This window comes from Salvelinus sp. IW2-2015, unplaced genomic scaffold (genome assembly GCF_002910315.2).
Source record: "Salvelinus sp. IW2-2015 unplaced genomic scaffold, ASM291031v2 Un_scaffold564, whole genome shotgun sequence".
NCBI lineage: Eukaryota > Metazoa > Chordata > Actinopteri > Salmoniformes > Salmonidae > Salvelinus > Salvelinus sp. IW2-2015.
In genome coordinates, this window is record NW_019942576.1 from 225,948 (window position 1) to 253,802 (window position 27,855).

The following is a 27,855-nucleotide window of genomic DNA, read 5'->3' on the forward strand; positions in this document are numbered from 1 at the left end:
CTCTACCATAAGCCGCCTCCAACGTCATTTTAGAGAATTTGTCAGCACATCCAACCAGCCTCACAACCGCAGGCCATGTGTATGGCGTCYWGTGGAGGAGCGGTTAGCTGATAACATTGTTCCCATGGTGACGGTGGGGTTATGGTATGGGCAGGGATAAACTACGGGAAAAAATACACAATTGCATTTTATCCATGGCAATTTGACTGCACAGAGATACCATGATGAGATCCTGAGGCCCATTTTCGTGCCATTCATCCGCCGCCATCACGTRTCAGCATGATAATGCACGGCCCCATGTTGCAAGGTTCTGTACACAATTCCTGAAGCTGAAAATGTCCCAGTTCTTCCACGGCCTGCARWCWCKKSASARYTSWRKRKRWMWGKYRYTMTTMTYTYRMCTSMYMKMKYYRGTYTYWSASKGRGTMWRASWMRRRSWSAKWATKRKSKYKKWRRMCYCASKSRRTMWYAAYYYGWGMGYSAKKARWRRKCASYMSKCAKWKWKKASKSRSWMKWKKWCMKTYRYKAYYYGAMGTGTCGTGTTGCATGAGGCAAATGGAGGTCACACCAGATGGTGATTTTCTGATCCACGCCCCTAACGAAGGTATCTGTGACCAACAGATGATTAACTGTTCCCCAGTCATGTGACATCCATAGACTAGGGCCTAATTTATTTATTTCAATTGACTGATTTCCTTATATGAAATTTAACTCAGTAAAATCTTAAATTGTTGCGTTTATATTTTTGTTCAGTATTTTGTTACGCTACACCTCAAGCATGAACAAAAATGAAAAGAATCACAAATGAGTCACTCAATTTCTGCTGTATGTTTCTTTGGGAATGAGAAGCTTTGGTGAGTTCACATGRGCAGTAATCTTGTGTAAGTATCAGTAGTAGAGGCACTTAGCCCGCTGGTTGTTCACTGTAGGTTGAGCATTTCACGGTTGAAGCAACAGTCAGAACACAGAATACACAACATTATCACATAAAAACGTTAGATTTTTTATTATGCTGCGGTGATCAACATCCTAGCACACTATAAAAACACATACTGTAAATACACTTGTCTATAATTCTAATTAAAAAGGTTGTTGTAGCTTAGTTGGTAGAGCATGACACTTGCAACACCAGGGTTAAGGGTTCGATTCCCARGGGGGACCAGTACAAAAAAAAAGTATGAAAATGTATACACTAACTACAATAAGTTGCTCTGGATAAGTGTGTCTTAAATGAGAAGTAATGTAACAACTGTCGTCATGGACAATGTAGGCACATAAGAAAGTAGACGCAAGAAAGTAGACGCATGATGCGGCAATCAAATGCTTTTTAACAGTTTTTTTTATTGTTTACTTTCATATACAAAAAGATAAAATTGAAATAATCCTTTCTAGTATTTTTTTCTCTAACAGTCTGGGTGTAGTTGTTTTACACTGGGCAAATACTACATTCATACTGGTTTATTCTGGCACCAAGTGCAGAGTCGAAACAGCCACACCTCAACAACTAGGCAAATCTATTTCAAACTCTGAATACTGAGATCTAAAATTACCACAGTAAAAAAGGAACAAGGATCCACTGCAAATTAAAGAACTATGTTACAATGATCGTTCAAAACAATTCCTCATCATTACAGCAATACAATGGATGTTGTATTTTTTCTGGGATTTTCATATATATGAAACTTTTAAACATGTTCTTCAATCCAAAAGAGGGGTTACAGCAACAAGCTCCACTCTCTGTATACATTTAGTCTTATACAGATTATTTGAGGATATTTATGTTAAAATCAGTAGTACAAGCCATCTCTGTTCTACAATTTAGCTACAATAGTGAAACATAACCTACAACATTTACATTTCACGAATCCTGGTATATAAACAACACTTTTAAATAAGACCCCTTGACAAAACAAGAACCCCCCCCCCCTCACCCTTGTTTTGGTGGGTCTTGGAAGAAAGACATTGTGAATCAGTCCTTGCAGTGGAAAGGTTTTTCGGTTTTGTTTGGTTGAACAATTCCAATCAATGCAAGGAGCCCCTGGRGAGCTCGTAGGAGGAAAAAACAAACATTCACCATTGACAATGTCTACCAACAGCAAATCCCACCTCTTTTTAAAGGAGCGAAATAAACTGTCACTTTATGGAATAATGGCTTTTTAAAGCATAGAGTAGCAAGCTATTCTCATCCAGAGGCTAAAAATAAGTTGTGGAAGTTTAGCAATTGGCAAAGTCAATAGTTCTCTCCAGCTGGGGAAGGTCTTAATATTTTAGGAGGATAAGTCGATTGCCAGGGCTCACAGCTCGCTGCTGCTGATTGACGCAAGACTTGAACCAACTGATCTCTGGGAAAACATGAGGTAATGTTCAGATAGCTTGAGCCACTGTCCGTGCACAGTAAATAAGCAACGTAATAACACTTAAAGATGTTCAGAGAGTTGGGTAAAGTAAAAATAAGAAGAATCAAAGTGGGATTGATAACCAATCTTAGGGTACAATGGTAATTAGTGTTATGTTTTTTTTTGAGAGAGAGAGAGAAAGACAGGGCTAGAATGAAATCTCAGCCAACTGAATCTTTTAACAGTCTGAAAAAAATCCTCAGTCAGTAACAATCACCAGAACCATTTTGTTTCAGTTCTGCCTGATGACAAAGTGAGCTGTCAAACCTCTATACACTAACAATTTCAGTTGGGGAAAGTAGCAGACAAAGCACTTAAACGCTTTTCCATACAATACCATTTCTTTGCTGTTGAAAAAAAAGGAAAAAAAGAAGYAAAAAAAGAGGTGAGATGCTCAGAAACTAAGAGGGTTTTCACATTGTCAAGGGGTGCATGATACATGTTACACCAGTACAAACGAGGTAACCTGTTGGCATGACGAAAGTGTACACCATTATTCTGTAGTATCGACGACTATCCAGCTAGCAACACTGTTTCACGTGAGGTCTGAGGTAATTGGTTCCTGAACAACCTGGATCTAAGACTGCATCCAGAATTACAGCTGGTCACTTAAGAGTTTTTACATTAGATTATATATATGAGATTTTTTTTTGTCAGGTACTAATAACAAATAAACAAAGAGGGGCACCACAGTGGTTGCTTCAGCAATGACAATGAGGAAAATAAAGGCACAACAACATCAGAACACCTCAGGTTTTCCGTCCGACGCTCCCAGATAGCAATGTTGCTGATATCACATGCTGTTTATATTCCAAAACTTCACCCTTGTCATCATGAACCACAATGTGAGTATTGGTAAGAATAGATTTGACCCGATATGCAATGCAGAGCAGGCTGGTGGGAGTAGATATAGGAGGACACACTCATTGTAATGACTGGAATGGAACCAAACACATGGAAACAACACATTTGAGACTCCGTTCAATTTATTAAATTCCAATGAGCCAATCCTCCTATAACTCCTCCCACCAGCCTCCTCTGATCCAATGCACTAAAGCTAAAATATTCATTTGGAAAGACCTGTGTTAAGTCCAGCTCCCATTCCATCTCATCCTGGCCCTAAGCTCTCAGATTTAAGACTCAACTAGAGACGGTAGAATCCTTAAAATGGCACCAGAGTAAAAAAAAACAGACAATGATGAAAAAAAACAGACTAATACTTGCCTTTCCCATCGTGGATAAAACTTTAAAACCGCCGACTGGTATTGTATAACTCATAACACTGACCAACAAAATAGAAAGAATTAAACCCTTAAGTTAACACTGCACAGCATATGTGATGCTCAGAGTGCATCAAGACCACTATTTGGAAAGAAACAGATTTACAATTTGAATTCTAATAGCTCACTTTGCATACCTTGCTCTCCCTCCTCATCAAATGCATCCACTTAACTCTTGAAAAAAAGGTCCTAGCAAGTCAAATCAAGGCCAACAATGTCAGATGACTTTCTCTAGCTTCTCAAATCAAAGTCAAAAGGTCAAATGGGCAGATAAAGATTTTGTCTCTACTGTTACAAATGTTAACAGCAAAGTGAGACAACCTGYTCTCAGTGCATTTCGTATTATTCTGTATGTAAACCCAAGACAAACATTTAGTATATGTTACATTTCGTATGGTAAATTTGTGGATGTCCATTATCCACTTCATATGATCCGTTACGAATTACAATTCGTTTTATATGTAACGAATTTGCAAAACGTATGATATGTTACGAACTCTAGCTTGATGGCTAATGTTAGCTAGTTTTGTGGTTAGGGTTAAGTTTAGGAGTTAGGTTAAAGGTTTAGGGGAAGGGTTAGCTAACATMTTAAGTAGTTGCAAAGTAGCTAAAAAGTAGTTAGTTGAAAAGTTGCTAATTAGCTAAAATGATAATGTGAGATTAAAACTCGCAACKTTTGGGTTGCTAGGCATTCATATTACACGCCCACCCATCCTACTTTCATTGTCTTATGTAACCATACCAAACGTAACATATCATACTAATTTGAGTGTCCATATTTACATTTACTATGTTAAAACTAGTTAATGAGACCAGGCTGAGAGAGAATTGGGACACATTACAACCCCCCAAAAAAATATTCAAACAAAGAATTTGGTTCCACCTCTTGCAGACTTAGGTGCAAGGGATTTGGCTACACGTTTCTCATGGTTAAAAGTCTGACTGAAAAAAAGGTGAAGGCCTATCAAAACTCAACGAACACTATGACCAAGACAATGTCTGGGGATCGACAAACCAACCTTCCTCTTGACAACAAAGCGCATTTTTCAACCAGACGTTTTGGTTGGTCACTAGCTCAAGGGCCTATTACAGTACCTATGAGGTCAGAAAGAATATGTAGAACTATTGCTGTAGATATTGCTTGCTACATTTTATATCCAAACTGGCAATTTCTTGATCCCGTTACACTTATAGCATTAATACAGTTAAAAACTGTTTTACAATAAGATTCTACATAAAACACTAACCTGATCATTTGACACAGACATAACCTTGATTTGCTAACAAGGCAWTGAAATCAAACCAATAATAGCTCCGTCCTGGTTAATGATAAAATGGTGTGAAGTTAATCCAGAGAAAATAAAAAGTGCCATACGAGTGTGCTTCCTTATTATTGTTTTCTTGCTCTCTAACACAGGGAAAGAGGGGCTCCTTGAAAAGTAGTCTCTTTACAGACCCAAATACTTGTTAAAGTTCTCTAACCACAAAAACTTAAAATGACGCTAGCTATGGTTTCACTTATTCAAAGCAACATGGATCGCAGAAATCCGCGGGCCCACGTCAAACACTGGGGTTCATGATGACAAGAGGTTGAAGTCATGAGTCTGTCCATGAGTGCAACTAAAACACARTGAAACCCTCTGCTTTACACACAGGTGTAACGCTGCTGAGAGATGTCAAACCTTAAAACGTATGGCACAGTGAACAATAACTTATAACAATAGCTTTCTTCTGTAAGGTGTAGGGTTAAGGAGCTGAGGCCACTGCGGTGCCTCTTGTCAGTCAACGTGTGATGAGATGGGGACGAGAATCCAGGGACAATAACCCCCACACCCCCCAAGGTGCTACCAAATCAAACATCAACCAAGAAAATATTACTTTATGCTTTAAAAAGTTAGAATGCTATAAATCGAGAGAGAAACTAATTTGGAGACACATTGCTTTGTATAAGGAAATTCAATGATATCTCTTGGTATTCATTTAGTCTTTTCCGTAAAAATGCTTTCTTTTTTCATCACGGAATGGGATAAGTCATTAAATACATTTTAAAAGCAATGACAAACCCAAGGTACACTAAATAGGCAGAAGTATGTGGACACCCCTTCAAAACCCGTTGCTGACAGGTGTAGAAAATCGAGCACTCAGCCATGCAATCTCCATAAACAAACATTGGCAGTAGAATGGCCTTACTGAAGAGCTCARCAAATTTCTGCCCTGCTAATGTGAAGTCGAAACYTCTAGGAGCAACAACGGCTCAACCGCYAAGTGGTAAGCCACACAAGTTCACAGAATGGGACCGCTGAGTGCGGAAGTGCGTAAAYATCGTCTGTCCTTGGTTGCAACACTRACTACCAAGCTCCAAACTACCTCCGGAAGCAACGTCAGCACAATAACTGTTCGTCAGGAGCTTCATGAAATGAGTTTCCAAGGCCGAGCAGCCGCACACAAGCCTAAGATCACCATGCAAAATGTGGTGGAGTGTCGGCTGGAGTYGTGTAAAGCTCAACGTAATTGGACTCTGGAGCTGTGGAAACACATTTTTGGGGTGATAAATCACGCTTCACCATCTGGCAGTTCGACGGACGAATCTGGGTTTGGCGGATGCCAGGAGAACGCTACCTGCCCYAATGCATAGTAACAACTGTAAAGTTTGGAGGAGGAATAATGGTCTGGGGCTGTTTTTCATGGTTCGGGCTAAGCCCTTTAGTTCCAGTGAAGGGAAATCTTAACGCTACAGCATACAATGACATTCTAGACGATTCTGTGCTTCCAACTTTGTGGCAACATTTTGGGGAAGGCCCTTTCCTGTTTCAGCATGGCAATGCCCGCATGCACAAAGCGAGGTCTATACAGAAATGGTTTGTTGAGATAGGTGTGGAAGAACTTGACTAGCCTGCACAGAGCCCTGACCTCAACTCCGTTGAACACCTTTGGTATGAATTGAAAAACCGACCTCACCAATGCTCTTGTGGCTGAATGGAAGCATCGATGTTCCAAAATCTAGTTGAAAGCCTTCCCAGAAGAGTGGAGGCTGTTATAGCAGCAAGGTGGGGACCAACTTCATATTAATGCCCATGATTTTGGAATGAGATGTTTGACGAGCAGGTGTCCACATACTTTTGGCCATGAAGCATATAGGGGTATGGGGTATGCAAAAATATTACAGGTCAGACACAATGATGGTGGTGGGTGGATATTCGTTTTTTGTGAGGAAAAACCAAATACAGGTTCAATGTTCCTTTAGGTAATGGAGAGGAAAAGACAAGTTGGGAAAAGTCAGCAGAAATTATGAATAATGCTCAGGTGTCATACTGTATATAGGTAGAATTCTACAACTGTATACAGCTATTTACAAGATTTTCTTTCATTTATACAACATGACATGGTACCACTTCTTTAAATGATTTTGGACATTTTATCTTCCAAAATTCCTTAATCACAAAAGCCCCCCCCCCCCCAAAAAAAATCACATTAAAACATACTTACTACAAGTCAACACAACTAACAAAATATATAACAGAACTCATATACATTGAAAAATCTGAGGTATTTCTGGTTTGAGGTGGTCTGTGGTTCATGAACAATATATATATTTTTTTGTGTTTTAGTTTTCTGATCTATTTTTACTAGATTTTATTGTTTGTGTTGTTCTCTTTCACATCGGAAGCCTTGTCATCCCTACCAACGTACTTCTGCTCTTGTATGCACGTTTAGTTAAATCTACTGAGATTTGTATGTGTAATGCACAGGGGGYAAAAAATGGAACACAGAAATATATTCATCTTTGAGCTGAAACAGCAGCATTGTAGACATTCACTGTTACATTATGGCATACGGAAATGTTGCGTGTAACTTTTCTCTTCTAATGAATGAGAACGTGTAACCAATCTGAATGAAGTGAAGTTTAAAATTGGTTGTTACGCTTGGTGCCCTGTCGAAAACCTTTCTACAATGCAGGACCTACCCGGTCAAAACTCWAAGTTTGGTCCCTGTGAGAAAGAGGTAAATAACGAAGGTACCAGGCAGTGACGCTTCAACTGTACTCCGCCCTCCCTCTCGACACTAGTGAAGGATATAGGCTTTTGCTGAGGCCTAAGATGGGCCTTCTGTGGATAGAGTCTAGGTCCTTAGCTCCCAATGTCCAATACACTCACTGAAACAAAATAAGAAATAACAGAAAAAAAAGGGGAAAAAAGGGAAACATTTAACTCATCTTCAGCTGTTTACGGCTGAAACTTTCTTTTCATGGTCTTAATTTCCATCCCTCTCCGCTACACATTCAGTCACTCTCACTGCACAAATAGTCACAAGCAAAKACACACGCATTCATTCTCACACCCAAAATGCATACAAATCTTCACCATGGTCATGCACCTATTGTGGTTTTACAAATTTTCACCATGGTCTTGCACCTATTGTTTTTGTAGTTTGTTTGGGCACCTTCAATGTTTAGACCATTTTGATCTCAGCTAAAAAGGTTTGAACCATGTCAGAAAAGCCCCTCTCATCAAAGTCTGCCCCCACCCTACCCATCAAAGGCAGCGGATGTGGCTCTCGCTCTACTTTACGGGACGCGTTGCGATATCAGCTTAAATCATCATCTCCTGCCCCCTTGAGACTGGTTACCTGAGTAGTAGCTCCGTACCAAACAAAATGCACTATCCAGATGCTGTGGGAAGCAAGCCATTTTCTTTTGAACTTTTCAACATCCACTGATTAATATGCTATAGTCAACCCCAGTCAGAGTCACCGGTAAAAACATAGCAAAATCCAAAAGGAAACGAGTCCAGTTGCCTTCCACTTTTCCCTGTGTTCTAGAGACACCCGTTAGTTCCGAAGGTTTGTATAGCACGCTGTCGGAAAAGGAAAAGTTTTCTGAAAACTAAAATCCCTTGAGGAAGGTTAGTTGTGTGTAAGTCTTAATGTTCATATAAGGTTTTTGCAGCATTGATGTATTGTCCAACATGGTAGATGGTTGCTTAGTTGGTTGGTTTTGTCACAGGCAATCCTGTCCAGAAGACAGAGAGGAATAAACTAAACCCAAATAAACGGCTGAGAGCTGAAAACGGTTSAGGTACCTGCACCTTGTCAGCATTCATAAGTCGGCACCTGAATGCACTACTGAGATGTCAATTTCGTTTTTTTTTGTAATTCTTTTTTTCTTGTCCTCTCTTGATAAAAACACAGTAGAGAAGAAGTGTGCTGGTAATATTGATCCGATTGGAAAGAAAATAACAATAAAAATCAATTWAAAAAAAGATGTCAGGATAAAACAGCAGCTGCATTCATGTTTTTTTTTCTTCTGAGATCGGCTGAAGCTGAAGAAGAACAAGACAAGGCTGTTTTGTTTGCTTGCATGTTGTCGCTCTGCGTTGGGTGGGTGGGTGTTGGTAGGGCAGGGGTTTGGGCTCAGATACTGGACTCTTTGGGTGGCAAGTCCACGTTGGTGACAGAGGTCACCATGGAGACCAAGCAGTCTGAGGTAGGGGGGCTGGTCAGCCGGCGGATCTGCGAGATGCGCTCCTCCACGCAGCCGGCCGAAAGCCGCGCCTCGGCGTCATGGTCCCAGCACTCCTCTATTGTCTCACACATCGACTCTAGGCCCTGCGAGACATAGAGGACAGGAACATCTCAGCACTTAACATCATGTTGCAGGCCTGGGTGACATATTGTGGGAAATGTGAATCAAAACTGTACTGCTGTAAGGACATCCCAGTATTGACCCACTGCTCTCTGCGTTGGAGACAAAGCGAGAATACTCACAGCGTGTTTGAGCCAGCAGTCCTTGAAGACCGGTCTCATCTTTTTGTGGACCACCACATCCTGTAAGTCCTCCAGGGACGGGTGCTGGCCAATCTCCTCCTCAAACGGCAGCATGTACTCATCCACTGGGTCTGACCATACAACACAACAGCAACATCTTAGCATGGAACCCCAACAGGCTATGCTACGTCGTTACCCACAAGCTATCAACATTTATGTGTACTCATTTGTCAATTACACTGCATTAAAAGTTTTCAGCCTGATTCCAATGTGGTATGATTGACGATAAATCAGCAAGTATGATCCTGTGTGTGCGTTTGGGTGTTAGTGTGTGACTCACCGTCGGCCGCCTTGCAGCGCGACACCAGCTCCCACAGCACCAGGCCCATGGAGTACATGTCTATCCTGAGGAAGGCATCCCGCTGAAAGTTAATGGCCCCTTCCAGGACCTCCGGCGCCATGTAGCGCCTGGTACCCACCTGCACGACGGACAAGACACTGTCAGACTAGGTCCCCTACACACACACTTCCTTTTCCATGTTGCGTGAGTACATGAGCTAGCTTTAAAACAGTGTCTCCAGGATGTTTTTTGTTAATAAACTCAGCAAAAAAATAAACGTCCCTTTTTCAGGACCCTGTCTTTCAAAGATAAKTTCATAAAAATCCAAAGAACTTCACAGATCTTCATTGTAAAGGGTTTAAAGACTGTTTCCCATGCTTGTTCAATGAACCATAAACAATTAAATGAACATGCACCTGTGGACCGGTCATTATGACACTAACAGCTTACAGACGGTAGGCAATTAAGGTCACAGTTATGAAAACTTAGGACACTAAAGAGGTCTTTCTACTGACTCTGAAAAACACCAAAAGAAAGATGCCCAGAGTCCCTGCTCATCTGTGTGAACGTGCCTTAGGTATGCTGCAAGGAGGCATGAGGACTGCAGATGTGGCCAGGGTAATTAATTGCAATGTCCGTACTGTGAGACGCCTAAGACAGCCGTACAGGGAGACAGGATGGACAGCTGATTGTTCTCGCAGTGGCAGACCACGTGTAACAACACCTGCAGAGGATCGGTACATTCGTACATCATACCTGCGGGACAGGTACAGGATGGCAACAACAACTGCCCGAGATACACCAGGAACGCACAATCCCTCCATCAGTGCTCAGACTGTCCGCAATAGGCTGAGAGAGGCTGGACTGAGGCTTGTAGGCCTGTTAAGGCAGGTCCTCACCAGACATCACCGCAACAACGTCGCCTATGGGCACAAACCCGACCAGACAGGACTGGCAAAAAGTGCTCTTCACTGACAAGTTGCAGTTTTGTCTCACCAGGGGTGATGGTCGGATTTGCATTTATCGGCAAAGGAATGAGCGTTACACCGAGGCCTGTACTCTGGAGCGGGATCGATTTGGAGGTGGAGGGTCCGTCATGGTCTGGGGGGGTGTGTCACAGCATCATCGGACTGAGCTTGTTGTCATTGCAGGCAATCTCAACGCTGTGCGTTACAGGGAAGACATCCTCCTCCCTCATGTGGTACCCTTCCTGCAGGCTCATCTGACATGACCCTCCAGCATGACAATGCCACCAACCATACTGCTCGTTCTGTGCGTGATTCCTGCAAGACAGGAATGTCAGTGTTCTGCCGTGGCCAGCATCTCAATCCCATTGAGCACGTCTGGGACCTGTTGGAGCGGAGGGTGAGGGCTAGGCCATTTCCCCAGAAATGTCTGGGAACTTGCAGGTGCCTTGGTGGAAGAGTGGTGTAACATCTCACGCAAGTACTGGCAAATCTGGTGCATCCATGAGGAGGAGATGCACTGCCATACTTAATGCAGCTGGTGGCCACACCAGATACTGACTACTTTGATTTTGACCGCCCCTTTGTTCAGGGACACATTATTCCATTTCTGTTAGTCACATAACTGTGGAACTTGTTCAGTTTATGTCTCAGTTGCTGAATCTTGTTATTCATAGAAATATTACACATGTTAAGTTTGCTGAAAGGCGTTTTTTTTTCCTGAGTTTAGTTAGTACCACGTTTAAAGCAGTGTCTCCATGTTGGTCTTTGTTCATAGTTAAGTATGATCTTTAAAGCAGTGTCTCCATGTTGGTCTTTGTTCATAGTTAAGTATGATCTTTAAAGCAGTGTCTCCATGTTGGTCTTTGTTCATAGTTAAGTATGATCTTTAAAGCAGTGTCTCCATGTTGGTCTTGTTCATAGTTAGTATGACTTTAAAGCAGTCTCCATGTTGGTCTTTGTTCATAGATAGTATGATCTTTAAAGCAGTGTCTCCATGTTGGTCTTTGTTCATATTAGTATGACTTTAAAGCAGTGTCTCCATGTTGGTCTTTGTTCATAGATAGTATGATCTTTAAAGCAGTGTCTCCATGTTGTCTTTTTCATAGTTAGTATGATCTTTAAAGCAGTGTCTCCATGTTGGTCTTTGTTATAGATAGTATGATCTTTAAAGCAGTGTCTCCGTGTTGGTCTTTGTTCATAGTTAGTATGATCTTTAAAGCAGTGTCTCCATGTTGGTCTTTGTTCATAGATAGTACGATCGATTTACTTGTCAGAAATAGCTCCCTGATTCCTGTTACGGATGAAAAGTAGTTAACTAAAATCGGGAACGGGGCGCCATTTGGGACAGACTGATGGTGACCCACTCACCTGGCCATGAGTGTCCCCTGGGGGCTTGCCCGGCTCGAACCGCACCGCCAGCCCAAAGTTCTCGATGATGGCCGTCAGGTCCGTCCGCAGCATCACGTCTTACTCTTGAAGTCCCTGGAGAGGAGAAGGAAAAGAGGACGGGGGTCAGTGATGTTGTAGAGTAGGGCTATTGAACGACACGGCAGCAGGGCTATTGAACGACACGGCAGCAGGGCTATTGAACTATATGGCTCGAGGGCAAAACTGGGTCATGTTTAGTAGGGCACAACGTAGCAAAAACTGTTGCGGCAGAAAACAGAAAAGCGTTTTTCTTATCGGACAAGTTCAGGTAATTCAAAACGTGCCTGCCTACTGAACCAGACCCTGCTTTTCTTTTCTACCAGTTCAATTAACATCAGTGATTGGTCTGAGAGTTTCCTTCCCTGGTGTCCAAGGTCTGGAAAGGACCATATAGTATTTCATTGAATAACCCTGGCTTAGAGAGATCGGATTGGCCCCACAAATGGTTTGGGATCAGTTGGCCCTTTGTCATGATCGATCTGTCATGAACTACACACAAATAAAGAAGACAACACTGCCCACAGGAACGGTCCTGACGAGACTTATGGCACAGTTTAATCAGAACGTGAGAGACTCGCTACAAACAGGGAACGTCCTGTCTAGACTTATGGCACAGTTTAATCAGAACTGAGGACCCGCTGCCCACAGAGAACGATCCTGTCTAGACTTATGGCACAGTTTAATCAGAACTGAGAGACTCGCTACAAACAGGGAACGGTCCTGACGAACTTATGGCACAGTTTAATCAGAACTGAGAGACTCGCTACAAACAGGGAACGGTCCTGAGACTTATGGCACAGTTTAATCAGAACTGAGAGACTCGCTACAAACAGGGAACGGTCCTGTCTAGACTTATGGCACAGTTTAATCAGAACTGAGAGACTCGCTACAAAAGGGAACGGTCCTGTCTAGACTTATGGCACAGTTAATCAGAACTGAGAGACTCGCTACAAACAGGGAACGGTCCTGTCTAGACTTATGGCACAGTTTAATCAGAACTGAGAGACTCGCTACAAAGAGGGAACGGTCCTGTCTAGACTTATGGCACAGTTTAATCAGAACTGAATTGAAGTGTATTCCCAATGGCATAAAGTGTAAACAATTTTGATTTCCTGCGGTCAAATAAATTGCAGTAAAGAGGTTTGAGTGCTGTTAAAAGAACAGATACCGTCAAGGATAGATCCCTCCGGATTGTAGAATGACGACACCGGGGCCCGCAGAGTGAACAAAAATGTTGCATAATCATTGCTACGGTATAGGATTACCTTAACTTACCAGATAGGTCACTGAGAAAACAGAAACGCTGCTCGAACCAGACCCCAYGTCTAATGTCTCGCATTCTCTCTCACACAAACCAGTGCTGACCTCGTGTGCCCTTACCTGTGAGCGATGGCCGGTTTGGGTCCCTCTCCTTTGTAGCGAGGAACGTCCTCGTGCAGGTAGGCCAGCCCGCAGGCCATGGTCTCAGAGATGTGACACAGCTCAGTCCAGCTGATCGCGTTCCCCTTCAGATAGTCTGTCAGGGAGCCCTGGAGTATACACACAGGCAGACATACACAGAACAAGATAGAGGAGAGCGAMAGAGAAAGGAAGCGCGAGAGAGAGAAAAAGAGAAAGTGAGAAGTGMAGCAGTTAACAAGATAAAGTAAGACATCCCGAGAGCACACTAAATAACTTTTCAATGATTGAACTGGGGAAAATATAAGTATATTTGACCGCAGAGACAGGGTTGCTATCATTCATACATAGTTTATTGTACGAGATCAATGAAGGCCAGCCACTGAGGTCTGTCAAATTGAGTGCTATTAAACTGTAGCAAAACAACTTTCYCGGAATTGAAAATTCAACAGCGAGGAAAATAAAAAGGCAATACCTCTCGTATAGGGATGGGCAGATTTATTTGAATAGCCAAACAAAAAAAGTCAAGGGGTCTCAACACTTTCCGAAGGCATTGTGTGTGTATATACAGTACCAGTGAAAAGCTTGGACYCCACTACTCATTRCAGGTTAATTTTTACTATTTTCAACATAGTAGAATAGAAGTGAAGACATCAAAACAATGACATAACACATATGGAATCATGAAGTAACCKAAAYAAAATCTACAAATATTTTATATATTTGAGATTCTTCAAAGTAGCCACCCTTTGCCTTGATAACAGCATTGCACACTCTTGGGATTCTCTCAACCAGCTTCATGAGGTTGTCACCTGGAATGCATTTAAATTAACAGGTGTGCCTTGTTAAAAGTACATTTTCTTTCCTTCTTAATGCGTTTGAGCCAATCAGTTGTGGTATACAGAAGATAACCCTATTTGGTAAAAGACCAAGTCCAAATTATGGCAAGAACAGCTCAAATAAGCAAAGAGAAATGACAGGCCATCATTACTTTAAGACATGAAGGTCAGTCAATGCGGAACATTTCAAGGACTTAGAACGTTTCTTCAAGTGCAGTAGCAAAAACCCATCAAGCGCTATGATGAAACTGTCTCTCATGAGGACCGCCACAGGAATGAAAACCCAGAGTTACCTCTGCTGCAGAGGATAAGTTCATTTGAGGTAACAGACTCAGAAATTGAAGCCCAAATAAATGCTTCACAGAGTTCAAGTAACAGAAACATCAATTGTTCAGAGGAGACTGCATGAATCAGGCCTTCATGGTCGAATTGCTGCAAAAAAAACACTACTAAAACACCGTTAAGAAGTAGAGACTTGCTTGGGCCAAGAAACACGAGCAATGGACATAAGACCAGTGGAAACCTGTCCTTTGGTCTGATGACTCCACATTTGAGATTTTTGGTTCCAACCGCCCCGTCTTCGTGGGACGCAGAATAGGTGAACAGATGATCTCCGCACGTGTGATTCCCATCGTGAAGCATGGAGGTGGTGGTGTGATGGTGCTTTGCTGGTGACACTGTCTGTGATTTATTTAGAATTCGAGGCACACTTAACCAGCATGGCTACTACAGAATTCTGCAGCGATACGCCATCCCATCTGGTTTGCGCTTCGTGGGACTATCATTTGTTTTTCAACAGGACAATGACCCAAAACACACCTCCAGGCTGTGTAAGGGCTATTTGACCAAGAAGGAGAGTGATGGAGTGCTGCTTCAGAAAACCTGGCCTCCACAATCACCCGACCTCAACCCAATTGAGATGGTTTTGGATGAGTTGGACCACAGAGTGAAGGAAAAGCAGCCAACAAGTGCTCAGCATATGTGGGAACTCCTTCAAGACTGTTGAAAAAGCATTCTAGGTGAAGCTGGTTGAGAGAATGCCTAAAGTGTACAAATCTGTCAAAGCAAAGGGTGGCTACTTTGAAGAATCTCAAAAATATATTTTGATTTGTTTTACACTTGTTCAGTTACTACATGATTCCATATGTGTTATTTCATKATTTTGATGTCTTCACTATTATTCTACAACGTWCAAAAAGTAACAAATATAGAAAAACCCTTGAACGAGTAGGTGTTCTAAAACGTTTGACCAGTAGAGTGAGTGTGGTTTATATAAACTCAGCAAAAAAATAAACGTCCCTTTTTTAGGAACCTGTCTTTCAAAGACAATTCGTAGAAATCCAAATAACTTCACAGATCTTCATTGTAAAGGGTTTAACTTTTTGGGGATGGGGGCAGCATTTTCACTTTTGGATGAATAGCGTGCCCAGAGTGAACTGCCTCCTACTCTGTCCCAGATGCTAATARATGCATATTATTATTACTATTGGATTGAAAACACTCTGAAGTTTCTAAAACTGTTTGAATGATGTCTGTGAGTCTAACAGAACTCATATGGCAGGTGAAATCCTGAGAAAATTCCAACCCGGAAGTGGGATATCTGAGGTTGGTCGATTTTCAACTCAGTCCCTATTGAATGCACAGTAGGATATGGATCTGTTTGCACTTCCTCCGGCTTCCACTAGATGTCATCCCTCTTTAGAAACTTGAATGGGGCTTCTACTGTGTTGTGGGGCTGAATAAGAGGGGAATGAGTCAGGTTTCTGGCAGAGAGCCATTTCCTGGTCATGCGCATTTACCATGATAGCGACCTGTGTTCCATTGCTTCTCTACACAGAAAGGAATTCTCCGGTTGGAACGTTATTGAATATTTATGATAACATCCTAAAGATTGATTCTATACTTAGTTTGACAAGTTTCTTCGACCTGTAATATAAAGTTTTTGTCCGACGTTCACCTGGACCTACCTGCACGKGCGTTTGGATATGTGTACTAAACGTGCTAACAAAAGTAGCTACATGGACATAAATAATGMACATTATCGAACAAATCAACAATTTATTGTGGAACTAGGATTCCTGGGAGTGCATTCTGATGAAGATCATCAAAGGGAATATTTTAGTGTAATTTCTGATTTCTGTTGACTCCAACAAGGCGGAGATTTTTTTTTTTTTTTCTGAGCACCGTCTCAGATTGCATGGTTTGTTTTCCGTAAAGTTTTTTTGAAATCTGACACAGCGGTTGCATTAAGAACAAGTGTATCTTTAATTCTATGTAAAACATGTATCTTTCATCAAAGTTTATGATGAGTATTTCTGTTATTTGAGGTGGCTCTGCATTTCTCGGATATTTTGGAGGCATTTCTGACATGGGCCAATGTAAACTGAGATTTTTGATATAAATATGCACATTATCGAACAAAACATACATGTATTGTGTAACACGATGTCTATGAGTGTCATCTGATGAAGATCAAAGGTTAGTGATTAATTTCTCTCTATTTCTGCTTTTTGTGACTCCTGTCTTTGGCTGGGAAAATGGCTGTGTGTTTTTTTGACTTGGTGGTGATCTAACATAATCATATGTTGTGCTTTCGCTGTAAATCTTTTTGACATCGGACACGATGGGTAGATTAACAAGATTTTATCTTCATTTGCTGTATTGGACTTGTTAATGTGTGAAAGTTACATATTTCAAAAAAATATTTGAATTTCCCGCGCTGCCTTTTCAGCGGAATTTTGTTGAGGGATTCCGCTAGCGGAACGCATGTCTAGACAGGTTAAACACTGTTTCCCATGCTTTTTGAACAATTAATGAACATGCACCTGTTCCGACCGCACCTGTTAACGACCGTTCCGGTCGTTAGACACTAACAGCTTACAGACGGTAGGCAATTAAGGTCACAGTTATGAAAACTTAGGACACTAAAGAGCCTTTCTACTGACTCTTGAAAAACACCAAAAAGAAGATGCCCAGAGTCCCTGCTCATCTGCGTGAACATGCCTTAGGCATGCTGCAAGGAGGCATGAGGACTGCAGATGTGGCCAGGGCAATACATTGCAATGTCCGTACTGTGAGACGCCTAAGACAGCGCTACAGGGAGACAGGATGGACAGCGATTGTTCTCGCAGTGGCAGACCACGTGTAACAACACCTGCAGAGGATCGGTACATTCGTACATCACACCTGCGGGACAGGTACAGGATGGCAACAACAACTGCCCGAGATACACCAGGAACGCACAATCCCTCCATCAGTGCTCAGACTGTCCGCAATAGGCTGAGAGAGGCTGGCTGAGGGCTTGTAGCCCTGTTATAGGCAGGTCCTCACCAGACATCACCGGCAACAACATCGCCTATGGGGACAAACCCACCGTCGCTGGACCAGACAGGACTGGCAAAAAGTGCTCTTCACTGACGAGTCGCAGTTTTGTCTCACCAGGGGTGATGGTCGGATTTGCATTTATCGTCAAAGGAATGAGCGTTACACCGAGGCCTGTACTCTGGAGCGGGATCGATTTGGAGTGGAGGGTCCGTCATGGTCTGGGGTGGTGTGTCACAGCATCATCGGACTGAGCTTGTTGTCATTGCAGGCAATCTCAACGCTGTGCATTACAGGGAAGACATCCTCCTCCCTCATGTAGTACCCTTCCTGCAGGCTCATCCTGACATGGCCTCCAGCATGACAATGCACCAGCCATACTGCTCGTTCTGTGCGTGATTTCCTGCAAGACAGGAATGTCAGTGTTCTGCGTGGCCAGCAAAGAGCCCGGATCTCAATCTCATTGAGCACGTCTGGGACTTGTTGGAGCGGAGGGTGAGGGCTTAGGGCCATTCCCCCAGAAATGTCTGGGAACTTGCAGGTGCCTTGGTGGAAGAGTGGTGTACATCTCACAGCAAGTACTGGCAAATCTGGTGCAGTCCATGAGGAGGAGATGCACTGCAGTACTTAATGCAGCTGGTGGCCACACCAGATACTGACTGTTACTTTTGATGTTGATCCCCCTTTGTTCACGGACACATTATTCCATTTCTGTTAGTCACATGTCTGTGGAACTTGTTCAGTTCATGTCTCAGTTGTTGAAACTTGTTGCGTTCATACAAATATTTGCATATGTTAAGTTTGCTGAAAATAAATGCAGTTTATTGACAGTGAGAGGACGTTTTTTTTTTGCTGAGATATATATATATATACACACACAGGCCTATTTTAAATGGCAAGGCTTTGTCTAAAATGTGACATTGTTACATAGTACACCATGACATTCAACATTTTTATAAAAGTTTTTTTTTGTTTTTCTGAGTGCGCCCCAAAAAAAGTAGTGCCCGGTAACCTGCACACGTTTCATAGCTTGTTGTTATTGTCGGTCAATGAAAGCGGCGCTACAGTCAGAGGCTACATGTGTAGAAGTGAAGTGGGAGATTTTAATCAAGGCAAAATTTCAATACAGAATTAAGTTGGCTAAATGAGAAGGAGTAGGCTGTTGTTTAATATGAATGGAGTTCACAAGGACAGGGAGCGCAGCAAAATACCCACAATTAGCCTTGTTAGCTAGCTAGCTGGCCAGCTTAGCTGGCTAGTGTAGCTAGATAGCTTTTTATATCAATTGATGCGTCAAGAGTGGTTACGCAACAGTTCCATAAAAAAACAATTTAATAGTGAAATCATTTCAAACTCCCATCCCTACTCTCGGAGAAACAAAACAAAGCCTTCTAAGTGTCAATAAGTAAATAGTGGGTCTCTGTAGCAAGCTTGATATAGAAGGCTAGAGAACATCGCTAAAGCTCAGTGGTGGGACCTTGTGGGGGCTAATTGATGTAAACGAATGACCCAGACTTGAAATAGCTAGTTATACACGTCTTTGCTGAGAGATATCCCAAACTGGATGTAATAATGTCATCACTTTAACGCCCCTCCCCCTAACCTAAACCCCTCCAGCCCTAACCACCCCTCCACCCCCGTTTCCCTACTCCTCCTTCTCACCCTCTGGTGGAACTCAGAGATGAGCCACAGCTCCATCTCCAGGTTGGTCCCGCGCTTCTCGGCCGCAATGTAGCGCAGCAGGTTCTCGTGCTTCATCCCKGGCGTGAGGAACACGTCCCGCTCATTCATCCACGACTGCTTATCCTGTGGGAGGACACACAAACGTTACATCAACGCTTCAGAGGGTACACAAATGGAGGGTAAGTTACATCAACGCTTCAGCCACTTACCTGAATGGGGAAGACCTTGACAGCCACGTATTCATTCATCATCTGGGCCTTCCACACACAGCCGAAGCGCCCCCTTGCCTTGATCTCCAGCAACTGCAGGGGTTTAAGCCCCACCAGGGGGGAAGGAGGGGGAACTAGGCCAGGATCCTGGTAGATAAATAGGTCAGAGGTCAGTACAGGTAAACACTGGGACATTACATTCAACAAGCCTATGAGGACCGAGTGCGGCTCACAACATACGACTTCTATAATAACTGGAGCTTTCATATCAAATGAAAAACTTCTAAAACTCTGTTGCAAAACAGTTTAACTTTAACAAAAAGAAATAAGCACAAGATTCTACACATGCTAAAGACTAACACTAATATACTACCAGCAATATACTAACAACAGTCCTACAGGGGGGACCTATATCACAGTGGTCCTATAGGAGGCACCTATATGACAGTGTTCCTATAGGAGGCACCTATATCACAGTGGTCCTATAGGAGGGACGTATATCACAGGGCAGTGGTCCTATAGGAGGGACGTATATCACAGAGCAGCGGTCCTATAGGAGGGACCTATATCACAGGACAGCGGTCCTAAAGGAGGGACCTTTATCACAGGGCAGCGGTCCTATAGGAGGGACCTATATCACAGGACAGCGGTCCTATAGGAGGAACCTATATCACAGGACAGCGGTCCTATAGGAGGAACCTATATCACAGGGCAGCGGTCCTATAGGAGGGACCTATATCACAGGGCAGCGGTCCTATAGGAGGGACCTATATAACATGTCCTACAGAGACTATATCACAGAACATGTCCTACAGAGACCTTATATTCACAGACATTGTCCTACAGAGGACAACATATCACAGGACAGTCCACAGAGAACCTCATTCACAGACAGGTCCTATAAGGACCTTATCACAGGCAACCTCCTAAAGGACCTATATCACAGGCACAGCCATAGAGGACCTATATCCACAGGGGAAACAGCGTCCATGAGAACCTATATCACAGACAGGTCCATAGAACCTATATCACGCTTGCGTGGCAACCGACACCTCTAGATGCGGTCTCATAATAAGGCTTTGACGGCAGTAGGGCTCGCCTAACAAGATGGGCGGGCCCCCCCCCCCCCCCCCCCCCCCCCCCCCCCCCCCCCCCCCCCCCCCCCCCCCCCCCCCCCCCCCCCCGGCCCGGGGGAAACCCCCCCCCCCCGCGGGGCCCCCCCCCCCCCACCCCCCCCCCCCTCCCCCCCCCCCCCCCCCCCCCCCCCCCCCCCCCCCCCCCGGGAGGGGCCCCCCGGGCCCCCCCCCCCCCCCCGGCCCCCCCCCCCCCCCCCCCCCGCCCCCGGGCCCCCCCCCCCCCCCCCGGCCCCCCCCCCCCCCCCCCCCCCCCCCTCCCCCCCCCCCCCCCCCCCCCCCCCCCCCCCGCCCCCCCCCCCCCCCCCCCCCCCCCCCGGGGCCCCCCTCTCGCCCCCACCCCCCCCCCCCCCCCCCCCCCTCCCCGCCCCCCCCCCACCCCCGCCCCCGCCCCCCCCCCCCCCCCGGCCCCCCTCGAAAAGAAGGGATAATAAGGCGACAAGGAAGTGAAAAATAGGAGTGAAAACCACAAACAGGAAGAGTGTAGCACCACATAAAATAATTCAACAGCACCATTATCTCTACAGACAAGAGAGCCAATACCACTGACAGACAGGACGACATAAGTGTTTGACATTTACTGTTTTTAACCCTCCAATGACTTTGGTGTAGTTTGGTAACTCTGCTGAGGCAAGTCAAGCGACGCATTTAAATTTCAACATAAATTCAATATTCAAATGAGAACATAAGAAGGACGGAAGCAAAATCTGAATGAGGACCGCAGCTAAGAGATGGGGAAGAGGGGGAAACTGCGACTCGATGTAGCCCACGGCCAATGGCGGCTTGCCGTGTCGGTACATCCAGAATGGCCAGCAGCAGGAGCCACGGAGAGCATGGTATAGGCAGCAGGAGTAGACCAGCACATTGAGATACTGGGGTTGTGGGGGAGGCGGCTTATCCACTGGAGGGACAGAAAGCAACACCAGTTACCCGAGGACCATACGAGAGAAGCGAAGAGAATAAATGTAGTTACACAGTAATAGGTAGGTACATGAATATAGCTAGTACATGAATAGCTAGACATGAATAGCTAGGTACATGAATAGTAGGTCACATATAGCTAGGCAACATAATAGCAGGTACATGAATACATAGTACATGAATAGCTGGTAACAATTGCTAGATACTAGAACTGAATAGCTACGCATAATAGCTAGAGACACAGTAATTGTTTTCCTTTAAGTCTTCTTTGACTGTCAACCACAAAAAGATTTGCTGCCTACCGGTGTCTGATGTGCTCAATAAATATAATTCGTTGCTCATTATCCTGGCGCAGAATTGCCCCTTACCTTTTCAAGACTTGCAGCTCGCAAACAGGTTGTTAATCTAATAACCCGTGTGCCTCTGCACACATTCAGCTCGTGCATTTTAAGACCCAACAATTTCCCCTCTGTGAAAGGACCCTCTTTGGGAACCAAAGTCAATAGTTAACCCTGCGTAGCCCGCAGAGCTTCCAACTCAACCTATACCATCTTCCAGCTGGTATAGGTTACACCGATGTCAATATAATATCAACCTACTGAATCAACTCACACCAGCCAGTTGGATACCAGATAACATACCAAGAATATCATGATATATTGATCCTATAGCAAAGCATATAATTTGCCTCTGAAACAAATGAGCGAGCAGTATTGGGAAAATCAAATACTCCAAAATATGAACATAATCTATCAGATAAATGTCAATATAAAACTGTACATCTGACTAGCCTCTAAATCTGAGTATGGATAACGTTGCAATGAGTTACCTACCATAGAAATAAATAATTAGAAGAGACGTTACCACTCAACTCTGTTTTCGTGTTGGTGGGGACCGGCGTCACAGATCATATTTCTATGCTGATAAACACAGATGAAAGAGACGCGCCTACATCTACTTACTTGTCCATTGACCATCGGCAGGTGGTGAACCTCTCGTTGCAGAAGTCCCCTCGCCAAGCAACAAAGAAGACCTGAGAATTCTCCCTCGTCGCCCACACACTCTGCCTGAGAAAAAAACAACAAACATTTTAGTGACCGTCAAAGGGAAACGCTTTAGTCTAGAGTAGAGAACCGGAGCGCCCTTCACTTTCTGCTGACTTCAGTGATTGAGAGGCCTTGGTTATACCCTATGCCGGGTCGTGCTGATTCTCCTGAGGGCGCCCAGGCACATCGGCAAGCATCGCCCGTCAGCATGTGGCAGCCTGCCGCGTCATTGGGCAGTGTCCTCTCCCCTCAAAAGACCAGAGCAATGGCAGGCCAGCCAGTCGACCCTACAACAACTGAAGGGCCCGGATTAAGGGCTGCTGTGCCTTGGGGAGGGTGGACGAAAGGAGGAGTCTTCCTTCAAACTGTCCGCATCATGAACACAAACTCACAAACAGTAAATGGTTGGTCATACCAAATGTGAGATTGAATTTTTAAAGACATCCACTGTATGTCTAGACTAGAGGTATCACAACTGACAACTTGGCTTTCCAGGATCAACTTACAACACCATATAAAAGACATTACAAACAATGCATTCAAGGAACCTGGATCTTCATTCCCGCAGGTATATGTTTGCACAGTTCATTCATTAACAGCAGGACCTCACGTGCGCAAGATAACATACTTACCCAAGTCTAATCTACAACGATCTCAGTTCCTACAACAGTTTGAGCGTTCAAAAAAGCTTTTTCGACTTAAGCCAGTACTCAAATGCACTTCGATGATTTGGTATTTTCCAACATGCACAAGAATGTCTCGCCTCATTTAAAAGTGGCAACCTCTAGTTTAAGCAAACCTGGGATATGCGCGTTGCTTTCAAGATCAGTACATGTGTTCTGCCCAACTTTTCGCACTGCAGTCTCGATGAGGGATCGGGAATCTTCATTACATAGCCTTTTCATGTGAGAAGCTAAGACTTAGAATTGAGACTTGTAGAAACCTCGGTTAAATACCCAAAACAAAAAGCCCTTTATGCCATTGTTACCTTGGCCTTCTCATTCAACACTTATAATGTTCATTTCTTTTTCAAGTTATAATTTAAACCCATTACCACCGAATCTCACTCTGTAAAACAACAATCATGGATTGGTTTACCAAAACCTTTTGTTCTCCTCCTCTAACGTGTATGCGGAAAGCGACTTTATTCAAGCTCTCATCGGATCCATCTATTCAACGTTACTTATGATCTAGGAAAGGCCGGAAAAGTATCGCAACGGCAATCGGTTGAAAAATCTACCGCACACATCTGGCTGACTTTCCGGCGACGGCAAGCCTTTATGAGCACCCACGGGCCCGCCGGGCGCCGGGAGCGTATATTCCAGTTTACAGAGAGACATTTCATATGGAGTCCATGCTTCTACGTCCGCATTGCTTGCTGTCTGGATAGGCTTGCTTCCGCATTTGTCATCTGCCTGATGTAAAAAGGCCTTAGAGCGACCTATGGATAACACTTCCGATAGATGAAATAGAAATAAAATGTTCCATAACAAAAGCGAAACTCGAAGGACAAGCTCAATTGAAGTTGCACACACTCACATACCAGCCGTTAAGTCAATAGGCAATAACGCTTGAGTGACAAATCCAACTGTATTGTTGAAGTTGTATATATGTCATATTTGATTGTTAATCTAACCTAGTCATTATCGATCAGTGACGTATGGGACCCCAATGTGCTTCATTCTAAACCACTTGTTGAGGCATTGATCCCACTCGGGAATGAAAACATTGAGCAAAACCCACGTATACAACCATAGGAACACACGGATTCCACTCTTCGCCACACCAGACCCTATTCATAAAAGCGAAGAGTAGGAGCTGTATAGGAACAGTTTGCCTTTAGACCCTGGATTGCCAGCACAAGCACTCCTACTCTCAGACTCTTGTGAAATACAATCCAGGACCCAGTCTTTAAGGCAGAGAAGCAGCTCCCCTAATCTAACAACTCAACCAGATATATAGGCCTGCCCAGGCACAAACGTAGGAATTTAACTCATAGCCAGTTGAGTCGTCCAGCCAGACACCCTTCTTCACCAGCTCGATGGTACCAGATTGTCGCCATGAGGCGTAGGCATGACAACCTCGTGTCTTTCTCACCTCGCAGCTGCTCTAGCCCCGCTCTGGTTTCTTCTTCGATCTCATAGTTTCACGTATAGAACAACGACTCTCCCGTGTGTCCACTCTGCCCATGGCTTCGGTCCTGTCAACGAGAGAGACAAGATTAGTGGATCACTGGTTTGAGTCAAGCATAGAAGAAATACAATTACAGCCAATTAAATATCACAGTATAACACTATCATTTACCACTCATAAACTCCAGGCTGTTGTGGTACAACGTGTTGCTCAGAAGTTCCCATCTAGACGTGAACAATCAAAAAGAGATCTCTCCCTTTACAATACAACCAAAATGCAAGTCAGGATTGAAAATGAACTAATAAGAATCAGATCAATAGAGATCACAGAATGATCTAGTCGATAAGCACCCTCAAACCCCTCGCTGTCAAGTAGTTTCGGAAAATAATTTGATACTGAAGCACCAACCAAAGGAGGGGCTTCTCTCCTGTATCGCTAGTGGTAAAGAGGTGAGTATTGGTAGTGTTGGAGATCGTGCGGTAGTTTGTATGTAGACATGGCACCGCAAATAAAGCACATAGAACTCCTGCTAGCCACGACGAAACTCGGCTGCTTACTCTTGTCAAAACAGCATTCGAACTACTCATACCTATTTTGATAACAGGACAGGAGTTGATATTTCTGACATAAACCAGAGTACGTCCGAAAAGAGAGAGCAGAAAAGTTAGAGAGATTAGAGGAGAGAGAGAGAAGTTCAAGAGAAGGAAAAAAAAGTAGACAGAAAAGTAAATTGAGGAAGAGAGACAAATTATATATTAGAGGAAAGGAATATATCATTTAGAAAGAGAGATAATCATTAGGAAAGAGGATATATCATTTAGAGAGAGAGGAAATATCATTAGAGGAGAGATAGGAGAAAGAGTTTAGGACGAAGAGAAAGTAAGGAGAGTGAGGGGAGACGAAAGAGAAGAGAGTAGTTAAGAGAGAGAAGCAAGAGGAGAAGTAGATAGTTTAGAGGAAAGAAGAGAGCGGAACATAAAAAAGTGAAAGGGAGAGAGATGTTTATCGTAATGAAGAAATTTAACATAGGCCTACAGACTGAAGCATTCGACTGCAGGCGGTTTGCCCAGCTCACAAAAAGGCGTCAGCACTGAACAGTTTTCCATGAAAGAAAGAAAGACATTCTGAGGGGAAGAACACAGTTAAAAACCTTTGCAAACCAAATAGTTGAGGGAAAAACTACCTTTCACACCCAAAAAACCATTTGACCAACCTTTCAGCTCAAAGGTTTAACAGCTAGGGAGTCCATAGCAAACAATCCCCAAAGCCATACAGCCTTAGCTATCTCTTCATTCCTGAATATTACAAAATGGCCGCATGAACCTAAGGCAGGCATATCCTTGCCGTGCAAGAGGGAAAGGTCATCAGAGAGATAACCTCGTGTGGGTTTGAAGAGAAAAAAAAAAACACGCTTTCCAAAAAAACCAGCCCAAAAAACAGCCTGAAGCTCCTCTCCCCTCCCTGCTGAGCAATAAAGACGAGGCGGAGCGACAGAGAGAGGCGACGCACAGAGAGAGGCGATCAGCGGCACAGAAGAGGCGACGCCACAGAGGAGCCACGAGCCACAGAGAAGTGCCGAGCGCCACATTGAAGAGAGCGAGCGCAACAGAAGAGGCGACGACACAAAAGCGAGCACACAGAGAAGGGAACGACACAGAAGAGGGCGACGACACAGAGAGAGCAGCCACAGAAGGGAAGCACACACAAGAGCGGAGAGCGGACACAGAGAAGCCAGCGCACAGAGAGAGCGACGCACAGAGAGAGCGACCGCACAGTGGTGTGAGAGAGATATAGGCGAGCGACACAGAAGAGGCTAGCGGCACAGGTGTGTAGAGAAAAGCGACGACACAAGAGAAGGCGACGTCACAGTGGTGATAGAAGAGAGGCGAGCGACACAGGAGAGCGAGCACACAGAAGAGGCGAGCACACAAGAGCCAGCCACACAGGGCGACACCAAGAGGCGAGCAACAGAGGCGCAGCACACAAGGCGAGCACACAGTCGAGCACACAAGAGAGCGACACACAGAGAGAGGCGAGCGACACAGAGACAGAGAACGACAAGAGCTAGAGGAATGAAGAAGTGAAGCAGCTGGAGAGAAATTAGTGATCCGAGAGCTGAATGAGTGAACAGAGGAGACAAGGATAAGAGAAAAAGCTGATGAAATAATATAAAGTGCGAAAGGAGACGAGAAGGAAGAATGAGGTACGAGAGTACGAGAGCGGGACAGCGACGAGACGCACTAGCGCACGACAACAGAACAGCGAGCACAACAGAACAGAGGGCGAGCACACAGAACAGAGCGAGCGACACAAAACCAAGCGACGACACAAGGCGAGCGACACAGAGTCTATGCACACAGACGACGACACAGAGCGGACGACCACAGAGGCCGACACAATGCGAGCGACACAGAGGGCCGATCACACAGAGGCGAGCGACACAGAGCGAGAGAATGAAGGAAAAGAGCACGAGAAAATTAGGGTCACGAGAAAATTAGGTGACGAAGGCTGAGTGAGTGAGACAGAGGGGTGAGCAAGGGAGAAGGAAAAAAGCTGATCGAGAGAAAAATTAGGTGCGAAATAAGCGAGTGAGCGAGGAAGTAAGAAAGACATGAGAGAAGAAATAGAGCGAGCGAGCGGTTGCCGAGTAGTGAATGCGAGTGAACTGAGAGAGTGGACTGACAGTTGACAGGGATAGAAAAGGTAAAAAGGTGATGAGAGAAGAGTGAGTGAACGGGAGAGAGGTGCATACCGGAGTGAGGTGTGAGAAAGGGTGAACACAAATTACATCGACCACGCCAGTCTGTGCTTAACCTCACTAGCAATGGAAATTGAGAATACGCCTTCACCCCGCTCTGCCAGACAAGCCTGTTAACTAACCTGTGGGGAGGAATTCAGACCATTCAAATCAGTTTTTCCTTTAACCTAACAACCACCCAAACCCCAAAACCACCCAAGCTCCTAACCCTAAACTAATGTAACCCTAAAACTAATAAC

At 44.3% G+C, this 27,855-nt stretch overlaps 1 protein-coding gene across 1 annotated transcript in view; it reads right to left on the reverse strand.

Moving 5' to 3' along the window:
* Positions 1-1,316: 1,316 nt before the first annotated feature.
* LOC112068569 (activin receptor type-2B-like) overlaps positions 1,317-27,855 on the reverse strand; it is a 73,757-nt gene continuing 47,218 nt past the window's right edge. The window contains 8 exon segments of the mRNA XM_024135727.2: positions 1,317-9,280; positions 9,440-9,570; positions 9,780-9,918; positions 12,116-12,213; positions 12,216-12,229; positions 13,556-13,704; positions 19,396-19,539; positions 19,626-19,772. Coding sequence (XP_023991495.1) covers positions 9,086-9,280; positions 9,440-9,570; positions 9,780-9,918; positions 12,116-12,213; positions 12,216-12,229; positions 13,556-13,704; positions 19,396-19,539; positions 19,626-19,772 — 1,017 coding nt within the window. The 3' untranslated portion in view covers positions 1,317-9,085.